General features: G+C 39.1%; 1 protein-coding gene across 1 annotated transcript; it reads left to right on the top strand.

Moving 5' to 3' along the window:
- The first annotated feature begins 23,084 nt into the window (after positions 1 to 23,084).
- Positions 23,085 to 26,144, top strand: LOC129742851 (uncharacterized). The gene is made up of 5 exons (XM_055734788.1): positions 23,085 to 23,166; positions 23,231 to 23,379; positions 23,655 to 24,455; positions 24,677 to 24,841; positions 25,990 to 26,144. The coding sequence occupies exons 1-4, from the start codon at positions 23,085 to 23,087 to the stop codon at positions 24,758 to 24,760; spliced, it is 1,116 nt and encodes a 371-aa protein (XP_055590763.1). The 3' UTR covers positions 24,761 to 24,841; positions 25,990 to 26,144.
- The last annotated feature ends 991 nt before the right edge of the window (positions 26,145 to 27,135 follow it).

Here is a 27,135-nt window from a genome sequence, read left to right as displayed (position 1 = left end):
TTTTCGCTTCTTCCGAATTGAAAACAACCAGCATTGGTGGAATGTTGGTTTGTGTTTTGTTTCCTACTTGATCCCTCGAGTCAAATAATATATATTTTTCTTCTGAATGGACGTTGATCATTACTAAGCACGAAATTATTACTATCTATCAAATGACTTAAATTTACCCAATAACTTCTATTTATTCAATAACACCAAAGACCTCTCAAAATATGCAAACATTTTTTTTTTGCTTCAATGTACATAAAGAGCCTACAGGCGGATCCATGATCCGAAATTTTCATTAGAAAAAATCAGTTTCTGATGTCAAGTAGCTTCAAAATAAGGCAATTTTGGTGAAAATCTTGACCACCCATTAGCTAGACCAGGGGAGCAACCTTTTGAACCAACGGACCAATTCAAAATTGAAATCTTGTCGTTAGGCCGCACAATAAATAACATTTTATTTTAGTAACACTGGTTTTCAAAATAAAAAAAATCGTGAACTTTATTGACCGACCTATATTTTCTATGGAACCTCCAATATTACGTTATACCAATAAACAATATTGCATTTATACCTTCTTCAACAGAACATAATAAATAAAAAATGCCAGAAAAAGTTAACAATTTGAATTATTGTGAGGCAAATGCAGATAAATGCACATTTAAAAAAGTCATAATTTATTTCCTAACAATACATTGAAGAAAAAAGTTAAGGCATAAAAAATTGAAAAAAGATTCGCGGGCCTACAATCCAAAAATAAAGAAAATTGTAAATAATTTATTTTGCTAGCTAAAGGTGATTCAGTCAAAATTTGGTCAATATCAACTTGACGTATTTCTTTCAATTTTGCATTTAAATTACCTGAATACCCCTCATTTTGAAGGTGTGTGTGTGTGTGTAGAATGTTGCTTCTATTTTGATTTTGGAATTCACTCTTCAGTTGTAAAAATGCCTTCCAAGAAAGAAGAGCAGCGTATCAAAATTTTGCTGCTCCGAGCTACTCGAACGCAAAACTGGCAAAATCGCTAAAGGTTGCCAAATCAACCATTGCAAATGTAATTAAAGTGTTTGGGGAACGTTTGTCGACAGTCAGGAAGTCTGGATCGAGGGAAATCAAAAACCGGAAGCCGCTGAGACGACAAAGAAAGTTGCCCGTAGATTCAAGCGAAACCCTAACCTCTTTATCCGAGATGCCGCTAATAAGCTGGGTGTATCGTTTTCAACCGTGCATCGAGCCAAAAAACGAGCCGGACTTTCGACATACAAGAAGGTAGTGACTCCAAATCGCGATGATAAACAAAATACGACGGCCAAAGCGCGATCCCGGAGGCTGTACACGACGATGCTGACGAAGTTCGACTGCGTGGTAATGGACGACGAAACCTACGTCAAAGCTGACTACAAGCAGCTTCCGGGACATGAGTTTTATACGGCAAAAGAAAGGGGAAAGGTAGCAGATATTTCCAAGCACATGAAACTGTCAAAGTTTGCGAAGAAATATCTGGTTTGGCAAGCCATCTATACTTGTGGCTTGGAAAGCATCATTTTCATAGCTTCCGGGACTGTCAACCAAGAAATTTACGTGAAAGAAAGTTTGAATAAACGTCTGCTGCCTTTCCTGAAGAAACACGGTTGTTTCGTACTGTTTTGGTCGGATTTGGCATCTTGCCATTACGGTAAAAAGGCCATGGAGTGGTACGCCGCCAACAACGTGCAGGTGGTTACCAAGGACAAGAACATTCCCAACACGCCAGAGCTCCGCCCAATTGAGAAATACTGGGCTATTGTCAAGCGGAACCTAATGAAGACAAAAAAACTGCTAAGGACGAGCAGCAGTTCAAGGCAAATTGGCTTTCTGCGGCGAAGAAGCTGGACAAGATGGCTGTACAAAATCTGATGGCAGGGGTTAAGCATAAAGCCCGGAAATTAGGATTTGGAAAAGCGGAAGCCTAGCTGAATATTTTTCCTGAATTTTAAACAAATTAAACTTGAAAAAGAAATTTTATTTGATTTTCTAAATAAACGATTTCACCGATTTACACGCGTTTTCCCTTGACAAAATCTTGTCCGTATCACTTTTTAGATACTGCTATGCACACAGTAAACATTTATTCTTCCTGAATCTAACCATACCGCTATTGCCATAGAAAGCCTTTCTGATAAAAAATGTACCTCCTAATCGGTGGTAAACCAGACAGCTGAATTAGTGGGGCGCATTTTGAGAAATCAGAGTGAATAAGGAAAAATATCGTTTGTTTTAGTGTCCAAGCCAAAGCTAATATGGAAATTACTTTCACTATTTTCCTTAAAACAAATAAAAATCAATGGAAAACCCGTAAAATTTGTAAAAGGGTCCAAAAATAGGAGACTTTTGACTTTGATGTTCCATTTTAAGAAATGACATCACAAAAACTTTGTTTCAATAGCATCAAGTCAACAAAGATGCGAATTATTAATTGGGGCAAATCATTCTTTTCATAGTAATTCTAGTTCTAGGTCCAATGAAGGCACCAGTTCAGTACCAAAATAGGAACAGTAGGTTCAAATCTGGAAATTTCGTTCATCCATATGTTTGTAAATCTTTCAATAACGGCGAGACCTATGCTGAAAGTTCTCATTGAAACTAGCAAATTAGATAATGAACTATAAATAAATTTCCTGAAAAATATAAACCTCCCATTCATTTATGAGAAAAATTTGATTATTTAAGAACCACCGCTTTAAGGGTCTAAAGTAGGGAAAATTACATAAATTCCATAAAATTTCACAAAAAGAAAAGTATGCTCAATTCTTGATCGAAAAAAGTACATGTACTCTTAAAAGAGTACGTATGCAATTCCTATCCATAGATCAATGGGCTTTGAAATTCCACTGGAAATCTAGAAAATATTTATGACTTTAGAGTAACATTTCTTCGAATTCCAGTGTTGGTGAGGGAAACCGTGATTACTGGGAATTGAAAAATTTAAAAATATCGGGAAAGTGAAAAACTATAGACTGATTTGCATTTAATACGATGGAAGCTTAAATAAACGTTTTTTTTACAGTTATTAAGCACACGAGTTTCTCATTCTTCTTCTTCTTTTAACACCAACATGACCAAAACTTGTAGGCATCCTGGAAAATGATAAACTCACGTTTCTCATTTTTCGTTTCATCGTAGTAGTTATCTGAAACATAGAACATGCATTGCAGATACTAAAACGGCCAGGGCAACCATGTGATGTAAAATGCAAAAGATACAGGAACAAGAGGAAAGAATGAAGCACGGAGGTTCCATGCCAAATGCTTCATATGATTGTATACAACTTGAGTTTGAAGTGATAATGTTCAATTTGCAAAGTTGATAACTAAAAAAAATACAAAAACAGGATTGATCTTCCTCGAAGCTCACAGTTTGACGCTTGTTCCACAGGTAATCCAATCTTTGCCACCATTATTCACCCTTTCCAGTTTTTCTCAGTTAATGTTTAACTATTTTCACTGAACCTCAACAAAAGCTCTCGTTCCTGCAAACTGTGATTTAGATTTTCTTTCCTTCATCTTCATGATGATTTAGAACATTTTCGGGAACGACTGTCAAACACGTCTTAGAACGATCGATGCTTACTTAGATCCCTCTGGTATGTATCTTCTCCTTTCATAAAGATTTTGAGATGGACTTTTTAAGGTCTGTATTGAATATTCATGAATTAACCGTTGGAAAACCTTATATCAGATCCCCAAGATTTTAATATGCAAAGTTTAATAGTTCCGACGAATATTACTAAGTAAAGTATAATTATGAAATAGATTCAACGAAGACCATCGGCTAACTAGCACAGAGAAATTCGGAATAAGACAAATAATTAAGTGTTAATTGATTATTGAGCTCTAAGAAGCGATCTGCACAGATGTTAACTTCGTTTATTTCATTGTATGTAATTTAAAGAATGATTTAAAAAAAAACTTTTATTTTAAAACTCGTTTTTTTTTTATTATTATTATTCCCCTTATGGGTGTTCACAACCTTGAACTGTTCGGCTGTTTGATGTATCTATATCAGTCTATCATTCGGCCGCTTTCTAATGAAATCCTTAAAACATTTCATTAGCATCGGAACCACATGTATTACCTCGGAAAAGAAAACAACAAACAGACTCATACCGTCAGCCAGCATGGGGCACCCGCCACAATTTAGTGATATCCTTGCGTTCATGTCCTGCGTCCATTAATTATGTCCCGCGGTGACAAACATTTCCGCTGCTGGCAAATATTAGTGCTTTTTATTCGTCCGCTCCCCGATTTCTTCCGGCTGCTTTTTTTCGTCCGCTTCCTAAAACCGGAAGAACTCCCAATGAGAGAGAGAGAGCGAGGATATCCGAAAAGTGAAATCAGAAGAACGAAGCCCCGGAAACACCGTGACATCCGGTTTGTTTTCCAACTTTTTTCCATTAAGTCTCAAGTGTTGACGTGTGAGCGTTGTTACATTTTTGGTCAACATGGTTTTCCCCGATGCTAAACGATGGAACGAAAGAGCGAGGAAAGGAGACAGAGAGAAAAAGATCCTTGCTTCACTTTCGATAAGGAGGTGATTTATCATCCCGGCAGACATTGATAGGCTACTTGAAATCTACTAAGTACATAGATTGCCGCTACCGTTTACTAGCGTTGCTGTGCTGAGTAAGTAAGTGTTATGGTGTCATCCTTACGGAAACCGAGCCGTCTAGAGGGAGGATCAAATAGGAAAAAAAAGTCACAGTCAAGTGAGCGAAACAAAAAAGTGTGAAATAAATACCAGCCGGTATGCGGAACCGGGCAGAAGTACGTAAAATGGGCCATTCAGATCACTTCCTTTTTACAGCAGCAGCAACTTCCGGACTGAGACTCTAGGAGCAGCATTTTGGCACATTTTTCCACGGCCCATTATCGTGTCCTTATTATGGGCGATGTTGGGTCGTAAAAGCGAGGATATGGCCTTTGTATATAGGATTCGGAGTGCCATTTAATGTTTAATTTTCGCTTTTTATTTGAGCTAAATACCGCTCTGGGAATCGGTGTGGTGGCTGGATTATTGCGGTAGCGAAGACGAGACATATTTGGAGATACCCACACAGGTCGTTTATCCTGGAACTGGGAAATTGGCGCATCTCACTTGCAGTCAGAATCTGTCCATAAATGAGCAATTATGCATAAAGTTTGGGGATGAGATTAAGATGAGTTGTAAAGAATGCATTGCATGAAGCTATTAAGATAAAAGAACTAAAAAAACTATTACTGAACTCAGATCTATCAAATATTCCAACATGATGACTTGTTTCTAAAATTTGAAAGAAAAATACTAATGTTAATTAATCAAAATTTCTGCACAACTGTTAGCTCAAACGGTACGGAATTTTGAGGAATTCAACTTTGCAGAAAAAAGTGTAGGGGAGAATGAGGATACTTGATCCCTAAAGATACTTGATTCCTCAGCTATATCTCGAAACTGGAATGTCTTACATAGAGCAAATGTTCTAAAAAAAATTTTCAAATAGAACAAAACAAACTGTTATTGTCGGCACCACTGGCAGCATTGGTAAGATTGTCAACAACCAGCACCGTGTGTGACAACCTTTTTCTCGTTTGCATAATCATCTTGTTTTGATTTCCCGGGCATTGTGCGCGTCTTGTTTAAGCGTCTGTTTAAAAGTAATTTAGTCGTGAATTTAGGACTTTTTCCGTGATTTCCCGCAGGAAAGGTATCACTAATAATATATTTAATATATCATGTTTAGTGTTATCCTCATCCTGTCCGGATAGACTCGGAATCGAAAACGAGTAGTTTAGCGTAGGCAACTTTCTCGCACTAAAATGTAGGTAAGTGTGATCGATTTCAAAAATGTAAATTGATACTAAAACAAAACTGTATTTTAGCTTTGAAGCTGCTGGAATAAACACTCCTCTTGAAAGTTAGTGTCGAGCCTTATTTGAAGTAACAGTTATCTCAAAAAATAAAATTAAATTTTTATTTTGTGAGCTATACTGCCGTTCTACGCAAGAATGTCCCATGTTACTTTTGGGTCATTTTTCACTTTTTTGCTGGAAACTGCTTATTATGGTGTATCTTTCTAATACAAACACAAAAAAGTATACTTTGTTCTGAACATCTACGAAATTTTCAGCTAGGTGGTTGTCTCTATGTTGACGTTTCTACGCAAGAATGTCCCACTGAGAAAAACTCTTCAAAACCACTGGACTGTAATTCCTCAAAAATCGCTTTAGTGACACATTGTACTGTAATGTTGAACGTTAAATGTATTTTTTGTATGAATGAAGGTCACAAGGATGGACAAGGGAGAGGGGGTCACTTCAGTAAAAGCTTTTTCTCCACTTCCGGTTCAGATCCATCATTTTGTCTCATTTTTGGTTCCTCATAATAAGCATATTTTCTGATACTTAAGTATTTTTTGGCCTACGTTATCGAAGCTCCAGAATGTGTTATTCAAATGAGCTCGATCATCCCGGCTAATATGGTTATGGCAATGCTTCCGGCATCCACAGGAAAACAATTAACCGATGCGCAATATTGCGCTTCCGCGTAGAATCTTCCTTGATTATATCTTTCATAGTTCTAAAAAAAGTTAAAAAAAAACTTGAATCAGATTCATTCGGATCATCCTTAAACTTAGAAAAAACACTTTAAGAACTGTTCTCATCCAATTCTGATTTCGGTATCATTGAATCCGAGGAAATCATCATTACTGTCTGTCACTGTTCTCTAAACTTGACTCCAAACCGTAAACCTTCAGCATCAATAATGCACTCATCTCACTCACTCACTCACAGTTTTGAACGCTCAATTATATTTTTTTCCGGATCACTTTAAAATCCTTCCCGTTCCCACACAATAACAAAGAAGAAAAAAGAGCTCGTGTGACAGTTTTTCACTAGAAACAAAAAAAAACACACGCTCATATTCTACGCAAAAGTGTCACACGCTTCGTGTGACAATTATCTTCTGCTTTGAGGAGAAAAAATCAAAAAGTAAGTATAGATTCCAATGTAAATTGACCAACTACAAAAACAATATGCATGAAAGGTGTGGAAGATGCCATAAATTTAACGAAAATCCGAAAAACAGATCAAAATTTCAATCGCGTTTTTCTCGCTTGCTCGTTTTTCCACATGGGACAATCTTGCTTAGAAGGGCAGAATAGCTGCATAAAAAATCTTACAAAATGTGACTTTTGATCACTTTAAATTTAATCCCACATGATAAAAATTACAATTAAAATATTTATTCCAATATCAATCGTTAGAATATAAATAAAAACTTTTTTATGCCATATTTTCAAAGCAACCCTCCATTTTATTTAGAAAAAGTTTTCCAAAATCTTTGTTATGGGCTCACTTGATCTCTCTCAAGCACAAAATTATTGATACTCATCCAATAAGTTTCTAACAAAAAGGCCTCAAAAAGTGCTTGTATCTAAAAATTAGACATTTGCACTTTAAGTATGCAATGGATATAGGGTAGTAGACAAACTTTAAGAATTCTCTTTGTGTGACTCTTATAAACGGTGAAATGAAAACTAATATGGCCAAATAAACCGTTGAACTTCCCATGAAAATCCCACAAAAACGCTTCTTGTTGTTCTTGAAATTACACTCTGTCAGAAAATGCAAAAGATAGCGATCTGCTGTATTAGTCCAAAAAGAAATGATGAACATATGAAAAAGAAATCGAGTATCCACATTCTCCGCTATGGCTATTTTATGTCGTTTGAAAGTTATTTGAGTTGGTGTATGTATAACAACTTGTTGTTAACAAATAACAGTTACCTTCTTTTTTGTAATTTAATTTCAACATAAAAAAATGGAACTTCTTGGCATTGAAGAAACAACCCTTGCAACCCTTGAGTCCTGGCACATTTAACAGTGAGCTAATTTCAATAAAAGTTAAGATGATTGATTTCATAAAGTTAAGGAATGTGAGTGGTTTTATCATCAGCAGTTCAAAAATTTCAATGAGTAAAGTGATAAAAAGGTAAAATTTTCCGATTGGTTCATCTAGATTGCTTATAAACAGCCCTGATTTCATATCTAAAAAGTAAAAAATTTCCTGGAAAAATAAAAAAAATACGGTGTACGACGCGTAAAATATTTTGACCACGAAAAAAAATTGTAATGGACAGCAAAACGAACTCTGGCAGGTTTCCATCCCCTGACTAGTCTCGCCTCTATTTTCCGGAGCTAATCAAGGACAAAAAATTGAAAAATAAAATGTCTAGTACCAACTCGAGGAGGCTAACGATCTGTAGAAGCTGCTGTCGTGATTTTACTATTTTTATAAATCACAATTCAGAGATTCACTCAGACACGTCTGTGTCACAAGAATAGATCTTAAATTTGTTTCGATTTTAGTCGTTTTTGCCAACGATTCGCAACTTTATCAACGTTGCATTTACCAAATATCTTATCATAAAGCTATATTCTCCATCCTACAAATTATATTTTATTTCTGCATATACTTCATCTCATCTCTACAGTCAATCTCAAATCTATTCTCAATAGAATCTTTTATCTACAGACTTTAAAGCATGGATCAAGACAAATCTGGACGCACTGTTTATTATACCATGGCGCTCCTAGTTGTCGGGTTAGGATTTTTTTGACAGTACTTTGTTCGGAAATTTTTCCTCTATTAGTGCTGAAAATTTCACTACGATTCGTTTTGTTCCTAAAAAGTAACACGTGATAGAAGCCGCGAGACGAAAATTAATTTTGGACACCCACGTCAAAAACCCGACGTGGTCGGGTCAAAAAATCTCGAAATCGTTAAAAAAGGTCTAATCAACCGTGTGCCGCGTTCATAAACGTTTCCGTGAGATGCATACTATAGATCGGCAGGTTCATACCAAGCGTTATAGTGGAGTTAAGGATCGGAAACTGCATTTGAAGGTTTTGAGACTTGAGAACGTTCAAGGCAAATACAGAGTAGTCGGACTACGACATCGCCAAGAAATTCAACGCCGACCGGTGCACCGTCAGAAGGATTCGTCTACACGAAGGAATACGATTCTACCGGACCAATAAGCAACCAAACCGGACATTGAAGCAGAATTTATTAGCTAAAGGATGTGCCCGGAAGTTATACAACAAGATTCCAACGAAGTTCACGGATGCATTCTCATGGATGACGAAACGCACGTGAAGATGGATTTTGGGCAGCTTCCTGGACAAAAATTTTATAAAGCCACTGCAGTGGTGCACTGCACTGGTCGGGGTGATGTCCCCGGCAAGTTCGAATTCGTTTTTGTTGATAAGTTTGCAAGAAAGTGTTTGATTTGGCAAGGAATTTGCAGCTGCTGACGAAAAACCCAGGTTTTTGTGAAAAACAAGACCATGGACTCCGAAATGTACCAGGAGGAGTGCCTGAAAAACGTTTTTTTTTGTACATTAGATCTCACAAAGGACGAGTAAAGTTTTCGCTAGATTTGGCAAGCTGCTACTACAGCAAAGAGGTAATACAGTGGTTTCGGGCTAATGGGTGGATTTTGTCGAAAAGAACACCAACCCACTCAACTGCCCTCAATTCCGCCCTATCGAAAATTTTTGGGTAATTGTCAAGCAGAAGATGAAGGAGAATGGTAGGACGACTCGGGATGGAACAGAGATGAAGAGATTGTGGAAAAAATGGCCGCTGAGGTCAGCGAATAGGGTGTCCAGACTATGATGAGTGGTACTCTACGAAAAGTTCAAAAATTCATCAAAACAACATCGGAATAATTTTTTACTATTTTTCCTTTAAAGTGCAATTAAAACCCTACATTTCAAGAACAAAACATTTTATTTCGTTTACATAGCTCCGAGATAGACCCGTTTTAATGCGTCCGGATTTGTAGTGATCCATGCTTTACAAACAACGCGTTTTGCGTTTTTTTCTAAATTTTTTCATGAATTATCATAAGACTACCTTCATTTCCTTCATAGAAAGTATTTAAATCAAACGAATGGTTTTTGAGATACACGTATTTGTAACTGTCCCATTTCTAAATGAACTAATCATTATCAGACCTATTTTTGTCAAAATCTATATATATATAAATGAATTTCTGTCTGTCTGTCTGTCTTTCTGTCTGTCTGTCTGTCTGTCTGTTTGTTCCCTATAGACTCGAAAACTACTGAACCGATTTGCTTGAAACTTGGCAGGTGGAGGTAGTCGAGGCAGGGGAAGGTTCCTATCTTGGTTTGAGACCCCTCCCTCTCTCATGAAGGGGGGGAGAGGCCTCCCAAACAAAAGACAATTTTTTGCATAACTTGAGAACCAATCAAGCAAATGGTATCAAATGTGGCATGGAGAGATATTTGGGAACGAGGAATTTACTAATGAATATTAGGTACCCCTCCCTCCTCTCAGTGGGGGGATAGGATGGGGGGAGGGGGGCTTCCTTACAATTTTTCATTTAACTCGAAAACTAATCATGATATTGGAACCAAATTTGGCATGGGAAGGTATTTTGATACGAGTAATATTTCAATGATTATTTTAGACCCCTCCCTCTTTGCAGTTGAAAGGGGGAGGGGCCTCTTTCATATTATGTTACATAACTCAAAAACTAATAAAGCAAATGGAACCAAATTTGGCATGGGAAGGTATTTGGATACGAAAAATATTTCTATGATTATTTGAGACCCCTCCCTCTTGCCAGTAGGGAGATCTAAAGGGAGAAGGGACCCTCTTTTTATTTTTTTCATAATTCAAAAACTAATCAAGCAAATGGAACCAAATTTTGCATGGAACGATATTTGGGTACGAGAAATGCTTCTATGAATATTTGGTATCCCTCACTTCTTCAAAGAGGTGGTTTAAAAGGGGGAGAAGAGGTCAGTCTGAAAATTTTCAGTATAACTGGAGAGCTGATCGAGCAAATGGACCCATATTTGGCCTGTGAGGGAATTGGATACGAGAAATGTTTCTATTATAAATTGAAGCCCCAACTTTTTTTTTCAGTGGAAAGATATAAAGGGGGAAAAGGGGGCTTCCATAAAAATATTTGCAAAACTCGAGAATTAATAGAGCAATTGAAACCAAATTCGATATCAAAAAGTATTTGAGTACAAAAAAAAAATTTACGAAAAAATAAACATGGAAAATCATTTTGGTATGATTCTATGATTATCTGACACACCATCCTCCATTCAAATTCCATTTAAAACTTATCAACCAATGGAACAATATTTGATACAAGAAGATTTTTGGGAACGAAAAAAAAATTGTATGATTATTAAAGATCACGATCATCATTCAGCAGGGGGGGAAGGGGAGGACATGGGGGGAGGCTCTCTTATCAGTTTTTTTTTTGCATCAATCCAGAACATATCAAGCAAAAACAACCATATTTTATTAGTTGGATTGTTTGCGTACGATTAATTTGAGACCCTCCTTTTTTAGGGCGAAGCTTAAAGAAACAGATTAAAATTATAAGATCTTTATCACAAATTTATAGATCAAGATTAAGAATATTAGTTTAAGTTATTTTTGTGTTGCAATTTGAAACTCCAGCTGCAGCTCTCATTTTATAGCGGTTGCTTATGAATTATGTGATAATTTGATTTAAAATAATGCCAACAAAACAATAAAAATTTGAATAAATTCTGAAAATATCATTCGATTTTGAAAGGTGTAGCGAAGCACACCGGGTCAGCTAGTAAGACTATAAAAATATAAAAATTATTTTTGGAGAAAATTAAAACACTTCAACACTGAGAAGATTATAGACGGATTGAAAGTTAGAAGAAATTGAAAGATGTTAAATTGAGCGAGTCAAATTTCATTTGAAAGATTTGAAGTACTACTAAGGTAGGACATAAAAAAAAATAAAAATAAATCAAAGTACGTTTTCATTTGAGGATCTTCTTAAAAAACATTATTGATAATTATAATTAATGATTTTTCGTCAAATTCAACTCCCGTTTAACCTTATCAGTAGCTTAATCTTGGGAAACTAATTATTGCTGTTCTTAATGGACTTCTAGAAAGTCTCTTCTTCTCACAATCTTGACAGAATTGAAGTTCAATTTGCTCTGATTGGAATCCAGCGACATACGCATTGGTATTCCTCCAGCACGATTTATCACCACAAAACCAACTTTGAAATAGCTTCGATATTTCACCCAGCAACAACAGCGAAGTTTGTCAATTTTTCATCCATTCGAAAGCTACCTGTCCGTTAATAGCTTGGAGTTGATTCTTCTTCTGTCAGTACCAGATAAGCACAACTCGCCGGTCGGTAGGACTATCAACGGAACGTAAATAATGTGATATTCCAATCACACTCCTCCCACGCGCCGGCAACCACTTATCAATCACACTTCTCTCCGATAAAACATTAACCATATCAGTTGATTCTATAAGGGGGGCTAAGAAACTTTGCTCCATAAATCAACCGGCACCCGGACATTCTTCCATTATTGCATCAAAACAACAACAGCAGCGAATGTACAATCTACAAATTTATACTCCCACGCAAGCCAGCTAGAGTTCCAACTCGATTCGCCATTTGGTTTGGTGGTGGTCCGGCTGACTTTCGAGGGGGTTGGGAAAATAAAAGTATCCTGAGCCGAAAAAATAGAACCGATCCTGGTAGCGAATGGAAAAAAATCTGGTAACGAACCACACCGAGAAATCCCTTGTTGAGTACATGCTAGGAACTTGGTCGGAACAAGCTCTCTTACAATCACTCAACAAAATTCTACTAACGGATCCGTGATTTTCCAGTGGCTCTTTTGGGTTAGATCTTTTTTTCATGAGTAGAGGATGTGTTCAATTTAAAAAAAAAACTCCAACTGTAACTGATCAAATTTTGTTAAGCTTGACGTATTACCAATTGTCAACTAAATCTTTTGATATGATTAACTTTTCTCACCTTGATACTTTCTGAAATTTTCATCAATAGATATGACTGTTTTATTGAACCCACCCCATTCGTCCAGTTATAAACCTATGAAATACGGGACCAGTTCCCGGAAAATATAGCTATTTGACTGAACACTCGGTTGGCTACCTTAACGCCATCGAGAATGAGCTAGTTGGATAGTTGGTTGGAGAGTCCGTTACCTACTCGTTGACAACATTTGTTGCTGTTTTGCACGGTTGGTTTAAAATATAGCTAGCTAGCAGCTATACATTCCGGCTTTTTTTTATTCGACATTCTTCAACTAACGACCACGGACTCACGGTGCTAGGACGTGATTAGATGTTACCTCTTATACCTAGTTGTTATTCATCAAAACATGGTAACATTATTTAAATTTCACCAGTGAAAATCGAAATTAAAGTATAAGCACTAGGTATTTTAAATTTAATCTCCTTCATAACTTTTTTTTCAAATGACATTGTTAAACCGTGTTCCGGAGTAATACTTATATTGAGGTAAACATTGGATGAGTTTGGAATAAAAGAAGGTAGTAGCTTTGGGTTGTTATGGTTACTGTTTATGCGCGGTCCTTTTTTTTACAAGATGGAAATTTGACTTCAAATCATAACAGCCGGGTGTTTGCTGCCGTGTGTGGGTTCGTCCCACTAAAACCACCTTGGGCTTCGTGTGCCAGATGTGCCCCTTGGTTTCACCCATCAAGGGATAGGCTGTGCTCATGCACTTATACATCTCACCCTTTTCCTCTTTCTCAATTTTTCCTCAATTTCTTCTTGATCATCGTTCTGCTTTATCCTTTTTCTCCTTTTTCCTCCTTCTCCTTTTCCTCTTTCACCAACTTCAGACTGGTACGGAAGACCCCGAAACGTGTGCCGGTTAGGTAACGCTTTCATAATAACTCACGCCCGTCACAGCATCCACTATCCCGGGGACCTCGAAACGTGTGCCGGTTAGGTAATGCTTTCAAAGTAACTCGCGCCCGTCACAGCAATCACTTCCGCAGGATTTCTAACCACCAAGGCATGGCCGATTGAGAAACTACCAAGCTAGAATCCCGACACGACCACCCCGAATGGTATCTCCGCTTACTTTTGCTGCAGGAAAGATCGTAGCTGAGTACGTGAGACTTTTTAAGTCCCACTACACGTATGAGTCCAGATTAGGGTTATACCGCGCCCTAAGATCGCGTTGCTTTTGAATTGAAGTGTCATACGAGGCCCAAGACCTTTCATTAGCTTGTCAAATTTGGTTGACTATCTCGCTCTCTCCGTTCATCATGTTTCCTGATCCTTATCAGATCGCGCATGATTTGCGAGATTTCGTCAACTATAGCACGCCATGACTGTTCGTCGCGACACATTTCACTCACTATGTTTTCAGCGTTCAAATTTTGAAGTTGTTGACGCCTTGAATTGAACCTGGGGCAGACAAAGATAGCATGTTCTGCCGATTCCTCCGTCTCTACGCATTCCGGGCAATAAGGCGAGCTGATAAGCTTAAACCGATGAAGGTATTGCTTAAAGCACCCATGACCCGAAAGGAACTGCGTCAGGTAGAAGTTGATCTCTCCATACTTCCGATTTACCGAGTCTGAAAGTCTCGGGATTAGCCTATGCGTCCATCTTGCGTTGTTCGATGCGTCCCATTGCTCCTGCCACTTGAGCATTGACGCTGCTCGTTGAATATTACGCACTCCTCTAACAGCTCTTGCTTTGTAACATTCCATATCCTCCGCCAGAGTTATGTCGATGGGAACCATGCCCGCGATGACAAAAGCTGCTTCTGCTGATATGGTCCTGTACGCACAGGAAACTCGCATGGCTATCAACCGATGTGTGCTCCGTAATTTGGATCTGTTGCGCTCTACCTCTATCGCGGAGCTCCAGGCCGCTCCTCCGTATCGTAGTTTCGACAGTGCTACGCTCGCAAGGAGACTTCTTTTGCTACTCATTGGACCATGGCAGTTCGGCATAATCCAGGCCAATGAATTGATGACTTTCGATGCACTTTCACAACAGTATTTGACATGTGCACCAAAACTTAAGCGATTGTCTGGAACCCTGTGGAACACCCGCTGTTAGGGCAGTAGATCGTATCCCAGTTTCGGTTTCGTACGTCAGGATTCGATTTTCGAAGAAGCTTCCTTTTATCCTGCAGAGAGTATTGGGAACAAGCATCCTGTGAAGCGCTTTGGCAATCGCTTCCCAGCTGGCATTGTTGAAGGCATTCTTAACGTCGATCGTCGACAATGGCGCAGTGACGAACACCTGTCCGCTTCTTTTTATATGCGCGCTTCGCGTACTCTGTCACCATACGGATGGCGTCCACCGTAGATCTCCCTTTCCGAAAACCGAACTGTCTGTCCGACAGTCCACTTCCGCCTTCTGTGTAGATAATAAGTCTGTTTAATATTATCCTCTCCAGTAGCTTACCAAGGGTGTCCAGCAGACAAATGGGTCTATATGATAATGGATGCCCTGGGGGTTTCCCAGGTTTCGGTAGTAGCACCAACTTCGCCGTTTTCCACGAAATGAGAAAAGATCCCTCGTCGAGACACTTTTGTAGCACCACTCTGAAGGTATCCGGAATGGTCTGTACCGCCACCTTCAGCACTGCATTTGGGATTCCGTCTGGACCAGGGGCCTTATTCACCGCAAGTTTCTTAGCGATAGCCACGAGTTCTTCGTTCGTTACTGGCTCGATGTCGTGGGCACCCACGTCGTACGGGGTAAGTGGCCACTGCGTCGGGCCCTGCTGCGAGAAAAGATGTGCAATGATCTCTCTCAGTTTTTCCGGACACTTTTCGGTCGGCGATCTTGGGCCACCGAATCTCGCCAGTGCAACTCTATAGGCTTGGCCCCATGGGTTATCATCTACGCTCTGGCATAACGCTCTGTAGCAGTTTTCTTTGCTTGTTTTAATAGCTCGCTTAAGTGCCACCCTGGCTGCTCGGTAAACGGCACCTCTCGTTTCTCTGTCGGCTTCATTTCTCGCCCGTTGAGTTCGTCGTCTCGCTTTTAGACAGCTAGTGCGAAGCTCAGTTATTTCTGAAGTCCACCAGTAAGCCGGTCGTCGCCACCATTTCGGTGTATTTCTTCTGGGCATGGTCATGTCGCACACCGCTGCCATCATTTTCGTCAGCTGCTCAGCATTATGGACCTGGGATGAGTCCTACATGTATACAGCTTCGGTGCACACTTCCTTGTCGAAAACTTAGTCTTCCATCTCCGCTCGTGCACTGGCAGCTGCCTTACTGCCACCGGATTTCGGTTTCCTACGCTATAGCGTATCGCCTGGTGGTCGCTGTGTGTATAATCGTCACACACTCTCCAATTCATATCATTTTTTAATGATGGACTCGCAAAGGTGATATCGATCACTGACGTTCTGTCTGGTATTCCATTCCATCAACTTCCAGTCTTGCGAAGGACTCTAGTAGACTGTGGCCCCTAGGGTTGTTGCACCTACTACCCCAGTTTACCGCCCACGCGTTGAAGTCTCCTCCTATTACAACAGGGACCTTTCCTGACAGTTCGTGAGTGAGTTCATCCAACATTGTGTTGAACTACACGATCGTCTCGTCCATCTTGGTGGAGCGTAGCAGCTACAGAAAAAGATGCCGTTAATTTTGGCAATCACGAATTCGTCCCGAGAATCTACCACTATCTCCTGGATAGGAAAACGTCCCGTGGCGTAGACAGCAGCTGAGCCAGACCTGTCCGCTGCCCAATTACCGTTTCCAGACGGGATTCTGTATGGTTCTGATAAAAGCGCCACATCACACTTCTTTTCGCCTACCGTTTGCTCCAGCAGAAGCTGTGCAATCTCGCTATGGTTGAGGTTTAGCTGGATTATTTCCAGTTTTACTGGCTTGCCTTTGCCTTTATATATGCCGGACAGTCCAAGCCACCAGTTTCTTGGACATTTCCATCCTCCTGCTTGCATATCATACATTTCGGCTGTTTCTTGCATTCTCGAGAGAAGTGTCCCTCTTCACCGCATCTTCGACAGCATCGTGACCGGTCGGGTCCGTTGCAGCATCGGGATAGATGACCAAAATCCCAGCAGTTGAAGCAGCGTTGCATCTGCTTCGGTATCCTGGGTGCGGTTCTAAAATGCCCCATTGACCTCCCTACTCTTACACTTCCTACCGTCAGTAGCGTGTGGCCGCTGTTGGTGAGAGGCGAATCGTTGCAATCTGCATTCCACCGTACGCCTTTCTTATTTTTATAGCTACCGATTCGTTGCTCATGCCAGGTATGCTGGAGAGAGCTTTCTCGAGCTCCTCTGCAGTGGTAAACTCATCAAGGTCCTCACATTCAATGGACGCGATCTGTGATAGCGCTCGGACAGTCGCTTCATCGCCTAGGGTGCTTTCGACAAGCTCCTTGAAGTCGGCGCTTTTTACCGCCGGGTCTTTTTTTAGCTCGAAGAGCAGTTCGCCTTTTTGCCACGATAAGCGCATCACCCCTGGACATCACCCGTTGAGGTTTGGGTTTTGGGGGTGGTTCTGGTTTCATAACGACCTTTCTTTTTACGTTCTCCTTCCTATTGCGAACCATTCGCCAGCCTCCAGCACTGCTTTCACCGTCGGCATCCTCATAATCCGTGCCCCTCGTTTTTTTGGAGGAATCGTTCACGACGGGGGAGTCGCGATCTCTTTTTGCGGTTTTTCTTGGCTTGGACTCCTTCGAAAGTCCTTGAGAAGCAACCAATTTTGCTTCCTCCAGGTCCTTCTCTGCTGCCTCGGCCTTCCGCACCAAATCCGTTCGTTCCTTGACGGCACTCTGCAGGAGCACCATCAATTTCGGCACCCAGGTCTTGATGTGCGTGTGCACGTTGTTGGTGCTTCGCACAAACTCCTGCATCTTGTCGACCATGTCGGCTGCCTCCAAAATACCACATTTTTTGATGCCCCTTGGTGCACCTCTTCCTTCGATTGTGACCTGCTCCTCTTGCTGGGAACTGCTGAGGTTTTCAGTGGACCCATCAGCGATCGGGCTTCTTCCGCAAATAAATGAAGATTAACTCTAATCCGAAACAAACCTGCGTTGGTTACTCATACTGCGTTGGTTACAAATCGTTTAACTTGTGGTTATCAAGTTAGAACCCATCGAGTCGTCACAGAGGTCAGCCGAGATGTCCTGGGTGCCCAAGAAGGAGTCGAGATCGGTGAAAAATCCCGAGGAGCCTGCAGCCAAGGTAGCCAGGGAATGGTTCGTTTCCCAGAGGGTTACTCTCGACGCTGCCAGTGACCGAGCCCAAGAATGGGCGTCTTCCGAGAGGGGTACTCTCGGTGCCGTCACTAATCACAGGCCGGGAGGAGCACTTCGCATCTTGGAAGAGGAGGATTGAGCTCAGATTAGTCGCCAAAAATCTGATCCACACCTTGGTGCGAACTCATGACAAATACGGCTGCGCCGTTCCGAGAAACGAGCCAGCTGAAGAGGACCATCGAGTGGTAGCCCTCCGGAAAAGGAAAATCGAAGATTCTGAGGGACATAACGAGATAATTATGGCCGTCAATAATGCCGTACTCAATCGCATAGCCGGGGTACGATATGCGAAAGAGGCCATGGACATTTTAGTCAAATCTTTCCAGCGCATCGGAACATATTCGTGGATAGCGATGCACGACAGGCTTCACGAGTTTAAACACAAGACGAACTTCAGAATGCTTAATCAACTTTTCGATCTGATAGTTCGGAAACTCGAGCGAATGGTTGACGAGAGCTTTAGCTTTAGCGAATGTTTTTGAATCCCGAGATGGCCTTCCAAAACCGATATTTGCCGGGTAGATCTTTGGGACCACACAACACCGCGATGCAGGCTCGAAAAGTGGACAAAGTGTGTGCTTCGGATGTGGCGAAACGGGGCATTACAAAAACCGCTGCCCAGCCTTGCGTAAAGGTCGAATAGGAAAATCGATGATAGCTGTGCAAGGTCGTCGCTCAACTACTGGGGCCACCAGCAGAAATGAACATAAGGTCCGGTTCGTTGTGAATTCCGGTGCATCTCAGCACATGGAAAAGGTACTTCTAGAGGACGTTCAAACACTCGTCGAACCAGTTGTCATCGAAACAGCGAAATCTGGAGAAATACTTCAAGCAAAAAGTAGTGGGAAGGTAATTTTAAAGAGCGCCATTGGAAAAATAATCAAACCAATTATTCTGTACAACGTTCTTTTAATTCCTGGGCTTGAGGAAAATTTGCTCTCTGTGCCGAAAAAGGGAAAAGGTTAACTTTTCTTCAAAACCAGGTTCTGTTTGAGTCTTCTGGGGAGGTTTGTGCTAGAAGAAAAATAGTTGACAACCTATATTGTCTCGACATGATCTGGTCTGGTCGGCCTGTTCAAAAGGCACTACATGGTAGCCAAACAACAATTCAGCAATAGTACATAGGACTAAGGTATCTAGGTCTCACTTCAGTGCAGCAGTTGGTTCGTGACAAATTGGCAGAGGGTATCTGTCATTAACCTCTAAAACTCGAACACTAAACTTTCTGTGAAAGGTGCATGGCTGGAAAACAGACAGCAAACAATTACCACAATGCTGAGTTCCCTCGGTTGGGTAGACCACTTGAGCTTGTACATTCCGACGTGTGTGTGGGTATATAGAGGTTCCGAGGCTCGCCGGGTTTCGATATTTCGTCACCTTCATTGACGATTTCACCCACTTTATGGTCGTGTACCTGCTCAACCACAAGAGCGAGGTCTTGGAGCGATTTAAGCAATACGAGGCTATAGCTACAGCACACCTCGGTCAGCGGCTGTGCAAGCTGCGATGCGACAACGGGCGTGAATCAGAGCTGCAATTTATCAGTGGCAGACGGCCAATGTCAGCCGACTTTGATACTGCTTTGCATGTCTATGTCATGTAATACTGTTTTTTGGTCAGAAACATATGATTACAAAGTCATGACCAAGCTGAATGCACGACATCAAGTCTTCTTACGGCCAACAACTGAATTTTTTCAACTTTGCGCAAATTATAACGTGAAATCTCTCCCAATACAGCCTGAAAATGAAATGGAAAGATGATCATATGTGTGATGCGAGTGGAATAAAAAAAATGTCATTCAATATTGACATTGCTGCCTGACCGACATTGTATCTTGGTCATTCAACTCGTAGATGACTTTGATATTCTTTCGATAACATTGACTACTAGACGTTGGTCGGGACGAACGAAATTTGCGTGAATACATCAGCAACGAATTTCAAAGATTCTGTTCTGAGAATGAAGTGCAGATGGTATTCTCGGTCCCATATAATCCGCAGCAGGTGAAGGCAAGGGCAATGATCCATGGGAGCAAGAAACTGAAGGCCATGTGGGGCGAAGCCGTTTTTTGCGCTGCGTACTTGATGAACCGGTCATCAACTCGAGGTCTTGTGGTTAACAAGACTCACTATGAAATCAGCTTGATGGAACCTCAATAGAAACACACAGATCCACTCCCCTCATCCACCGAGAAGTCAGATGAGAACCCACCAGGGCTTGAAATCACATTCGAGCGGTTAGCCGATGTGCACGCGCCCGAGATCAAGCTGAAACGCCGAGACGACTGGGATCTCTGGAAGACGGCCATCGACTAAAAAATGGCAGCCCTGAAGGAAAATAAAACTTGGAAAGCGGTTAGCTTGTCCTCAGGTCACAGAAAACCTATTTTGTCCATATGGGTGTTTACCGTTAAAGATGATTGTCGCTACAAGGCTCGATTGGTCACAAAAGGGTGTTCCCAAAGACTAGGGCTAGACTACTGAGAAACCTATGCTCATGGTCGTTCATCAGATGGACGTCAAAACGGCATTTCTCGACGAAAATTTAGAAAAGGTTATCTTCATGCAGTTGCCAAATGAAGAAATCGGCAAATCCAAAGTAGTTCGGCTGCAGAGAAGCCTGTACGGCTTGAAACAAGCAGGTCAGGCTTGGCGATTCGACGTCGAGATACGAAAACATGGTTTCGTTCCGTTGAAGAGTGACAACTGCGTTTACCGATCCTGCAAGCGAAGATTCATCTTCATTCTTTACGTGGATAACATCCTGATTTCCGGAAAAGACGTATCCGAGGTTATTTGGATAAAAACCGAGCTAGAAACGCTTTTCCAAGTGAAGGATCTGTTGGAGGTCAATGCTTTCTTAGGAATGACCACTGTTCAGCATTCTCAATTTGCGAATTGAGGGGAGGTGTTGATACTCACTGTTTTCGGATCCCCTTAACAAATTTGTCCTCCTGGCCATTCATACGATTCCGCTCCTCCATGGGGAAAAACCAAAAACACATTGATTTGTTTTGGTTTCGTCTTCCGATTGTTGATCAATTCGCACAACAATGGCGTTTTGACAACTAATGATGATCGATGATTATGACAACAATACAAATGTTGTCATTGTCAACACAGCATGTGGTTCAGAGCAAGGTGGGTATATATTCAGGAGGTGTTCCCGAATAACGAATTTCCGATTCTGCCATTTTGGCTATGTAGGCTATGCAACTATGCGGAACTCATGAAGTTTGTTTACCAACAAACCACAGAAAAGCTTAGCAAAAAATAACAAACTCATTGAGAGCCACGCTCACTCCTCGCCTACTTACTGTGAAAGTCGGAGAACTTAGTGTATCTAAGAACCTTGGTTCAGAGTAACCCAGCAGTGTTGGCAGTTTATTCTGAGAGGATACCTCAGAATCCGATAGAAAATAAGAACTGATTCTGAGTTTGGGAATCAGTTAGTTTTAAGCGACAAGATGATAATCGCTATAGTATTAAGTTATTGTATAAGGACTTGACGAAGGAAATAAATGAAGATAAACTCAATTTCAACACAAACCTGCGTTGATTACTCATACTTTAACATTTTTTTGCAAAAAATGCACAAATTTATTAAATTAATTTTTACCTATTTTCAAATGTTAGTCTTAAATCTAAAAAAGAGAGCAGAGATAATGAAATTAAATGCAAACTTGGACGCAACACACCCAAATCAGTCAAAATCAGGTCTTTGAGTTGTGCACCTAGGAAAAATGTGTTTTTTTTCGTATGCTATCCTTCATTTCATAATTTTTCAATTACACATGGCAAAAAATTCACATTTTACCGGGGTGCAAAGAAAGATAAATTTGATTCCCAATATTTGTAATTTTTTTTCTATTAGCGTTTTATTTTTAAGGTAATATATATAAATTCATCAAATGAACATGTGCACTTTTTCCAATTGTAGAACATCTCAGGAATTTAAAACAAAAGTTTTAAACTAAAAAATACATTTCCCTCAAGACCACGAGTGATTTTGACTTTTAAGAGAAAAGCAATTGAAGTTTATTTTCGTTTTCTTTTTAATTTATTAAAAACGAAAATTTTGACGAGATTTTAAACAAGATTGAAACTAGATTGAATCTTTGGTGTTTTAAAAACGATAATTTGAATATTTTGTAGTCTTCAATCAAGTTGATTAATGAATTAAAATATAGATAAACTCAAAGGCTTTCAAATGATGTCAGAAAACCAATTAACGCAATGTATTCAATTTTGTTTTTAATTGTAGAATGTTTTTGAAAGTGATGTATCTGTGAAACAAAAATATTTCGACAAGATCTGAATCCATGATTGAATAAAATTGATTAAAAAGTTGATAAAAATCAGCTTTTAATTTTTGCAACAATGTTTATTAGTTTTTCAGTTATCAAAGTTCGATTATTATCACAATAGAATAAATACACAAAAGAAATAAAAATTATTGATGACAATTCACAATGAGAAATAAATTGCTGAATTGATAAAAAAAAATTCTGAATAGTTATTCAGAAAAAAATAGCAGAACCCTTGTGGTAAACTTGCGCTGATATGAAGAAGATTTGAAATAAAAGATAATTAAATCATTTTTTTTAATCTCACACAATTGCACATCAGGTGTATTATTTAGATTTATAAAATGACATTTAAAACGAAATATTCATAAATGAACTTCGATTGGAGACGATTTGTTTTTTACTCCCTCACTGCAAAAAATACACATTTAAGGAGTATGTTTTTCCACACATGCAATTTTAAAATTGTTCTACACATTGTTTTTATATTGTTCAAATTAAAATCATTTTCAACACATGCAAAATATATTTATTAACTTTAGCATGTATATGGTAAAAACATAGAAAGTATTAATGGAAAAAAATAAGCGTGCAGCGAAAATTTTCGAGTCAAAATGGCGACAGACAGGGCGACAGAATTCGCGTCGATTATTTTGAAAGATTTGCAGCTACCGGAGAAAGCTTTGAAAGTGTTTGGTAAGTGTATTGTTATCAATTTCAGATTAATTTACTTAATGTATTTTATTTTTTTCGATTCCAGGAAGCCAGTTTTGTGTGGAGCGCATCGTCGAAGTTTCACGGGACGAAATTTCTTCGCTCTTTGCCGAGTCCTCCCCCGATGAGGAAAATAAATTGCTGTGGAATGTGGAAGAAATTTTCCGCAGGATAGCGGAGTGGCGACAAAAACAGGTAAGTTTTTCAACACTCCCAAAAACCGCGGTATAAGTGTTCTTCAGTTTGCGCTACAGATGGAATCTGTCAGTAAGGTTCAAAAGCCCATCTTGCGAAAGACTCACTTGAAATGTTAACAAACCGATATTTTTTGCTATTCGCCTCAACCAAAATTAAGAGAAGAAGTGTCCCAATAATTTTTCTTTCGGAAAAAACAGGTTGTTTTTTTCGAATTCAGCCTATCGGCACTTACATCCCTCTGGTCCTAAGCGTTTCATTTTTTATTCCTGCAGGGATACGATTTGCTTTCCTTTGCAACGGTAGACGTCGAAAGCTTGTCACCAAAAATTCAGCGGCCTATAGTACAACCTGATGACAAAGCACAGGAGCAGAAAACGTTCAAGAATCAAAGGCAGGAATCTTTATCCTATGAAAAAGCCCCGACAAGCGATGAACAAGAGGTAGTCTCGAAGCCAAGTTGTTTCGAGAAAGATTCGGGCAAGATTTCCACGCATCGGGCTTTGCCCTTAACGCCCGAGGTTCTCCTCCGTCTTCTGCGTGAAACAGAGGGTGGATTGAATATAATCAAGCGCAGCGCTTGTGGGTTGTTATCTGCCGAGAGTAGAAAAGAATTACTCGGCATTATTGTCGACTACCATTTGAAGCTTGGAATACGAACCGACGAAAGCGTCTTACAGGATTATACTGCTGCCATTTTAGCGGCTTTGCCTTTCGAAAAAGCTATAGAAAAACAATACTTTATACCCAGAGGCGGGAGAAAGAAAAACCCAGGTGGCCAGTTATATAACCTTATTTCGAATACAAGGCAAAAACGGGCTAAAAGAGCCAGAATTGAAGACATTCATCAACAAAGTTTTGCAAACGTAGTTATTGATATCAGCGATGATGAAGTAGATAAAATCGTTGAGGATGCCCTTATATGGTTAAAGCAGTACTCAAAACCATGGACTACCACCCTTGATAAATGGAAACAATCGTTCCCAAAGCGAAAACCTCAGCTTTTAAAATCAACCAACTTTTTGGATGTGATAAGAACATTTCGTCATTACAGCGACGAATACGGGCATCAGTTGGTAAGTTCTCTATTTTAAGGCTGATTCACATAAGAGATAGTATACATATAAAATTTCGTCTAAATCGCAACATTACAACATAATTTTATAGAATACACAGGAATGAAACAAGAAATTATTTCCAACTATGTTGTTTTGTTAGGTTTTTTCGAAATCAAATTGTTTTCTCAGACACTGTACAGTTACTAAAATATTTAATGGAGTTTCTCGTTTCATTTCAGGTTGATATAGATTTCCGATTACTGAGCATTGGCAATCCATACGGTTTTCAAAAGTGGGATGACCTTATACTATACCAGCTTTAACAAATTATCTCAATAGGCCGTATAGCGACGAGTTATCGAATCATCTTTTGCATCATTTACGTTTGGAAACATCTGATTCGAGTAAGTATGAGTAAATCAATTGAATCAATTTTCGAAACCCGAAAATACTGATTCCAAGCTTAAGCTCAATCAGTTTTTACAGAATAGCGACCTTTCAGCTTCTGAATTCTGATAATTTTAATTCAGAATCCGATTTTAGAATCAGATTAAGATTTCTGATTAAGATAAAACATTCAGGTTTCAGATTGAATTAAAGATTTAGATGTCAGACTCAGTATTCCATTTAAGATTCCGATTTCAGAATCAGATTCAGCAATAGGATTCATATTTGAATATCAGAATTAAGATTCAGGTTAAAATTTCAGATTCCGATTTCAGAATCACATTCAAAATTAAGATTTAGATTCCAGATTCAGAATTAAGATTCAAATTCATCTTCAGATTTCTGATTTGAGATGCAGATTTCAGATTAAGATTTCAAATTCAGATTCTAATTTCAGAATCAGGTTCAGAATTGAGATTCACATTAAAAAATCAGATTCAGATTTAAAAACTCAGAATTCAAATTCAGATTTCGCTTTCAAAATAAGACTTCAAATTCCGAATTTGATTTCAGAATCATACTTTAGATTAAGAATTAAGATTATGATTAAAATTTCAAATTCAGTATCTGATTTCAATTTCAGAATCAGATTCAGATGGATTTGAGATGGAGATTTCGGATTCTGTTTTCAGATAAAAATTTTAAATTCAGATTTTGATTCAGAATCAAATCTCAGATTTAGATTTCAGATTCAGATTTCTGATTTGAGATGCAGATTTCAGATTCAGATGTAGGATTCAGATTTTGATTTCAGATTCCGATTTCAAAATCAGATCTCAGATTCATATTCAAATTTTAGATTCAGATTTCAGACTTAAAATTCAGATTCCGATATCAGAATCAGATTCAAATTTTAGATAAAGATTCCGATTTCAAACTCAGATTCAGGATTAAGATTCAAATTTCAGATTCAGCTTTCACAATCAGATTTAAGATTCCGATTCAGATTTCGGATTGTTTCAGCTTTATTTTAAATTCCTTGATCTAGTGATCAGATGGAAAAGCCGCCTTAAAAAGGCCTCTGACCCCTACCAATGTTTTGAAATGAAAACTTTCTATGAAAATTGTCAAATTGAATTAAATGAGTCAATTTCGTTTTTTACAGATGTCAAACTTTGCTCAATTTTGCTGCTGTTGAACAATGTTTTGAAACCAACAAAAGTAACCCGAGATTTTAAGCCTACAATTCTCTTCGCGCAAGAAGATATCATACTGTTTGCTTCAACAGACGACGATGTTAAACAGAAAATATCAGAAAAGGAAACAACGTACTGTAAATTTGGATTTCCAGCAACGCCAAAATTAGTTTAGATCACCATGCGCCGGAGGCAGCTCAACGGTATACATCTTCGATTTAAGATATAGAAGAAGGAGCCGTAGCATTTACGTTAGAACTTCATAGAGAAAATAATTTGTCAAGAGCAGACGTCCATAAAATCCAACAAAGTGTTAGCCGAATGAATAGATTGATTACAGAGAAAATTGAAGCATTGATTCCAACCGTGTCCTGCGCAGCACAAGTTGAATTTGAACTAAAAAGTTATTTGTATAGGATGCAAAATCCCTTCCATCTGATCAGTTCGGATTATAGGTTTTTTAGGCGCTTAGTATCGATGAATCTGTTCAGAATGCCAATAACGGTTGCCATAGAAAAAAATCAGATTATAACATGTGATGAAACATATCTAATCAAAGAAAGTCAAAGCTATCTAGTACACACAGATATCGAATTCCAAATAAAATATTTTTTTAATTGTCCTTCAGTACTTACAAAAACTATAGAAAACACTGTAAACTTAGAAAACAGCGATGGCATTAAGAGTATAGTGAATGGATCTGTTTGGAAGAATGTAAAATCAAAATATCCTAACGAAAATTTGATTCCTATATCATTTTTTTCTGATGAGTTCGAAATTAATGACACACTCAGCTCTCACAACAAGAAACATGTTATATCAGGCTGCTACTATTCATTCCCCACTATTCCAGAAGAATTTCGTTCGAAACTGCGAAACATATTCCTTGCTTCTGCAATTAAAAAAACTGACATTAACGAGTTAGGTTTGAACAAGTTATTCGAGCATTTGATAACGCTGTTTAAAAAAATTGAAGAAAATGTAATAATATTTGAAAACGATGATAAAATAATTAAAGTACGCTTCGTGTTAGTCCTCTTGCAAGGAGATAATTTAGGGTTGCATAATATGCTGCAAGTAATGACTTTCAATGCGAATTTCTACTGTAGATTCTG

Source organism: Uranotaenia lowii, chromosome 2 (genome assembly GCF_029784155.1).
Source record: "Uranotaenia lowii strain MFRU-FL chromosome 2, ASM2978415v1, whole genome shotgun sequence".
Classification (NCBI taxonomy): Eukaryota; Metazoa; Arthropoda; class Insecta; order Diptera; family Culicidae; genus Uranotaenia; species Uranotaenia lowii.
Note: the sequence above shows the minus strand (reverse complement) of the source record. Positions and strands in the feature narration are given on the sequence as shown.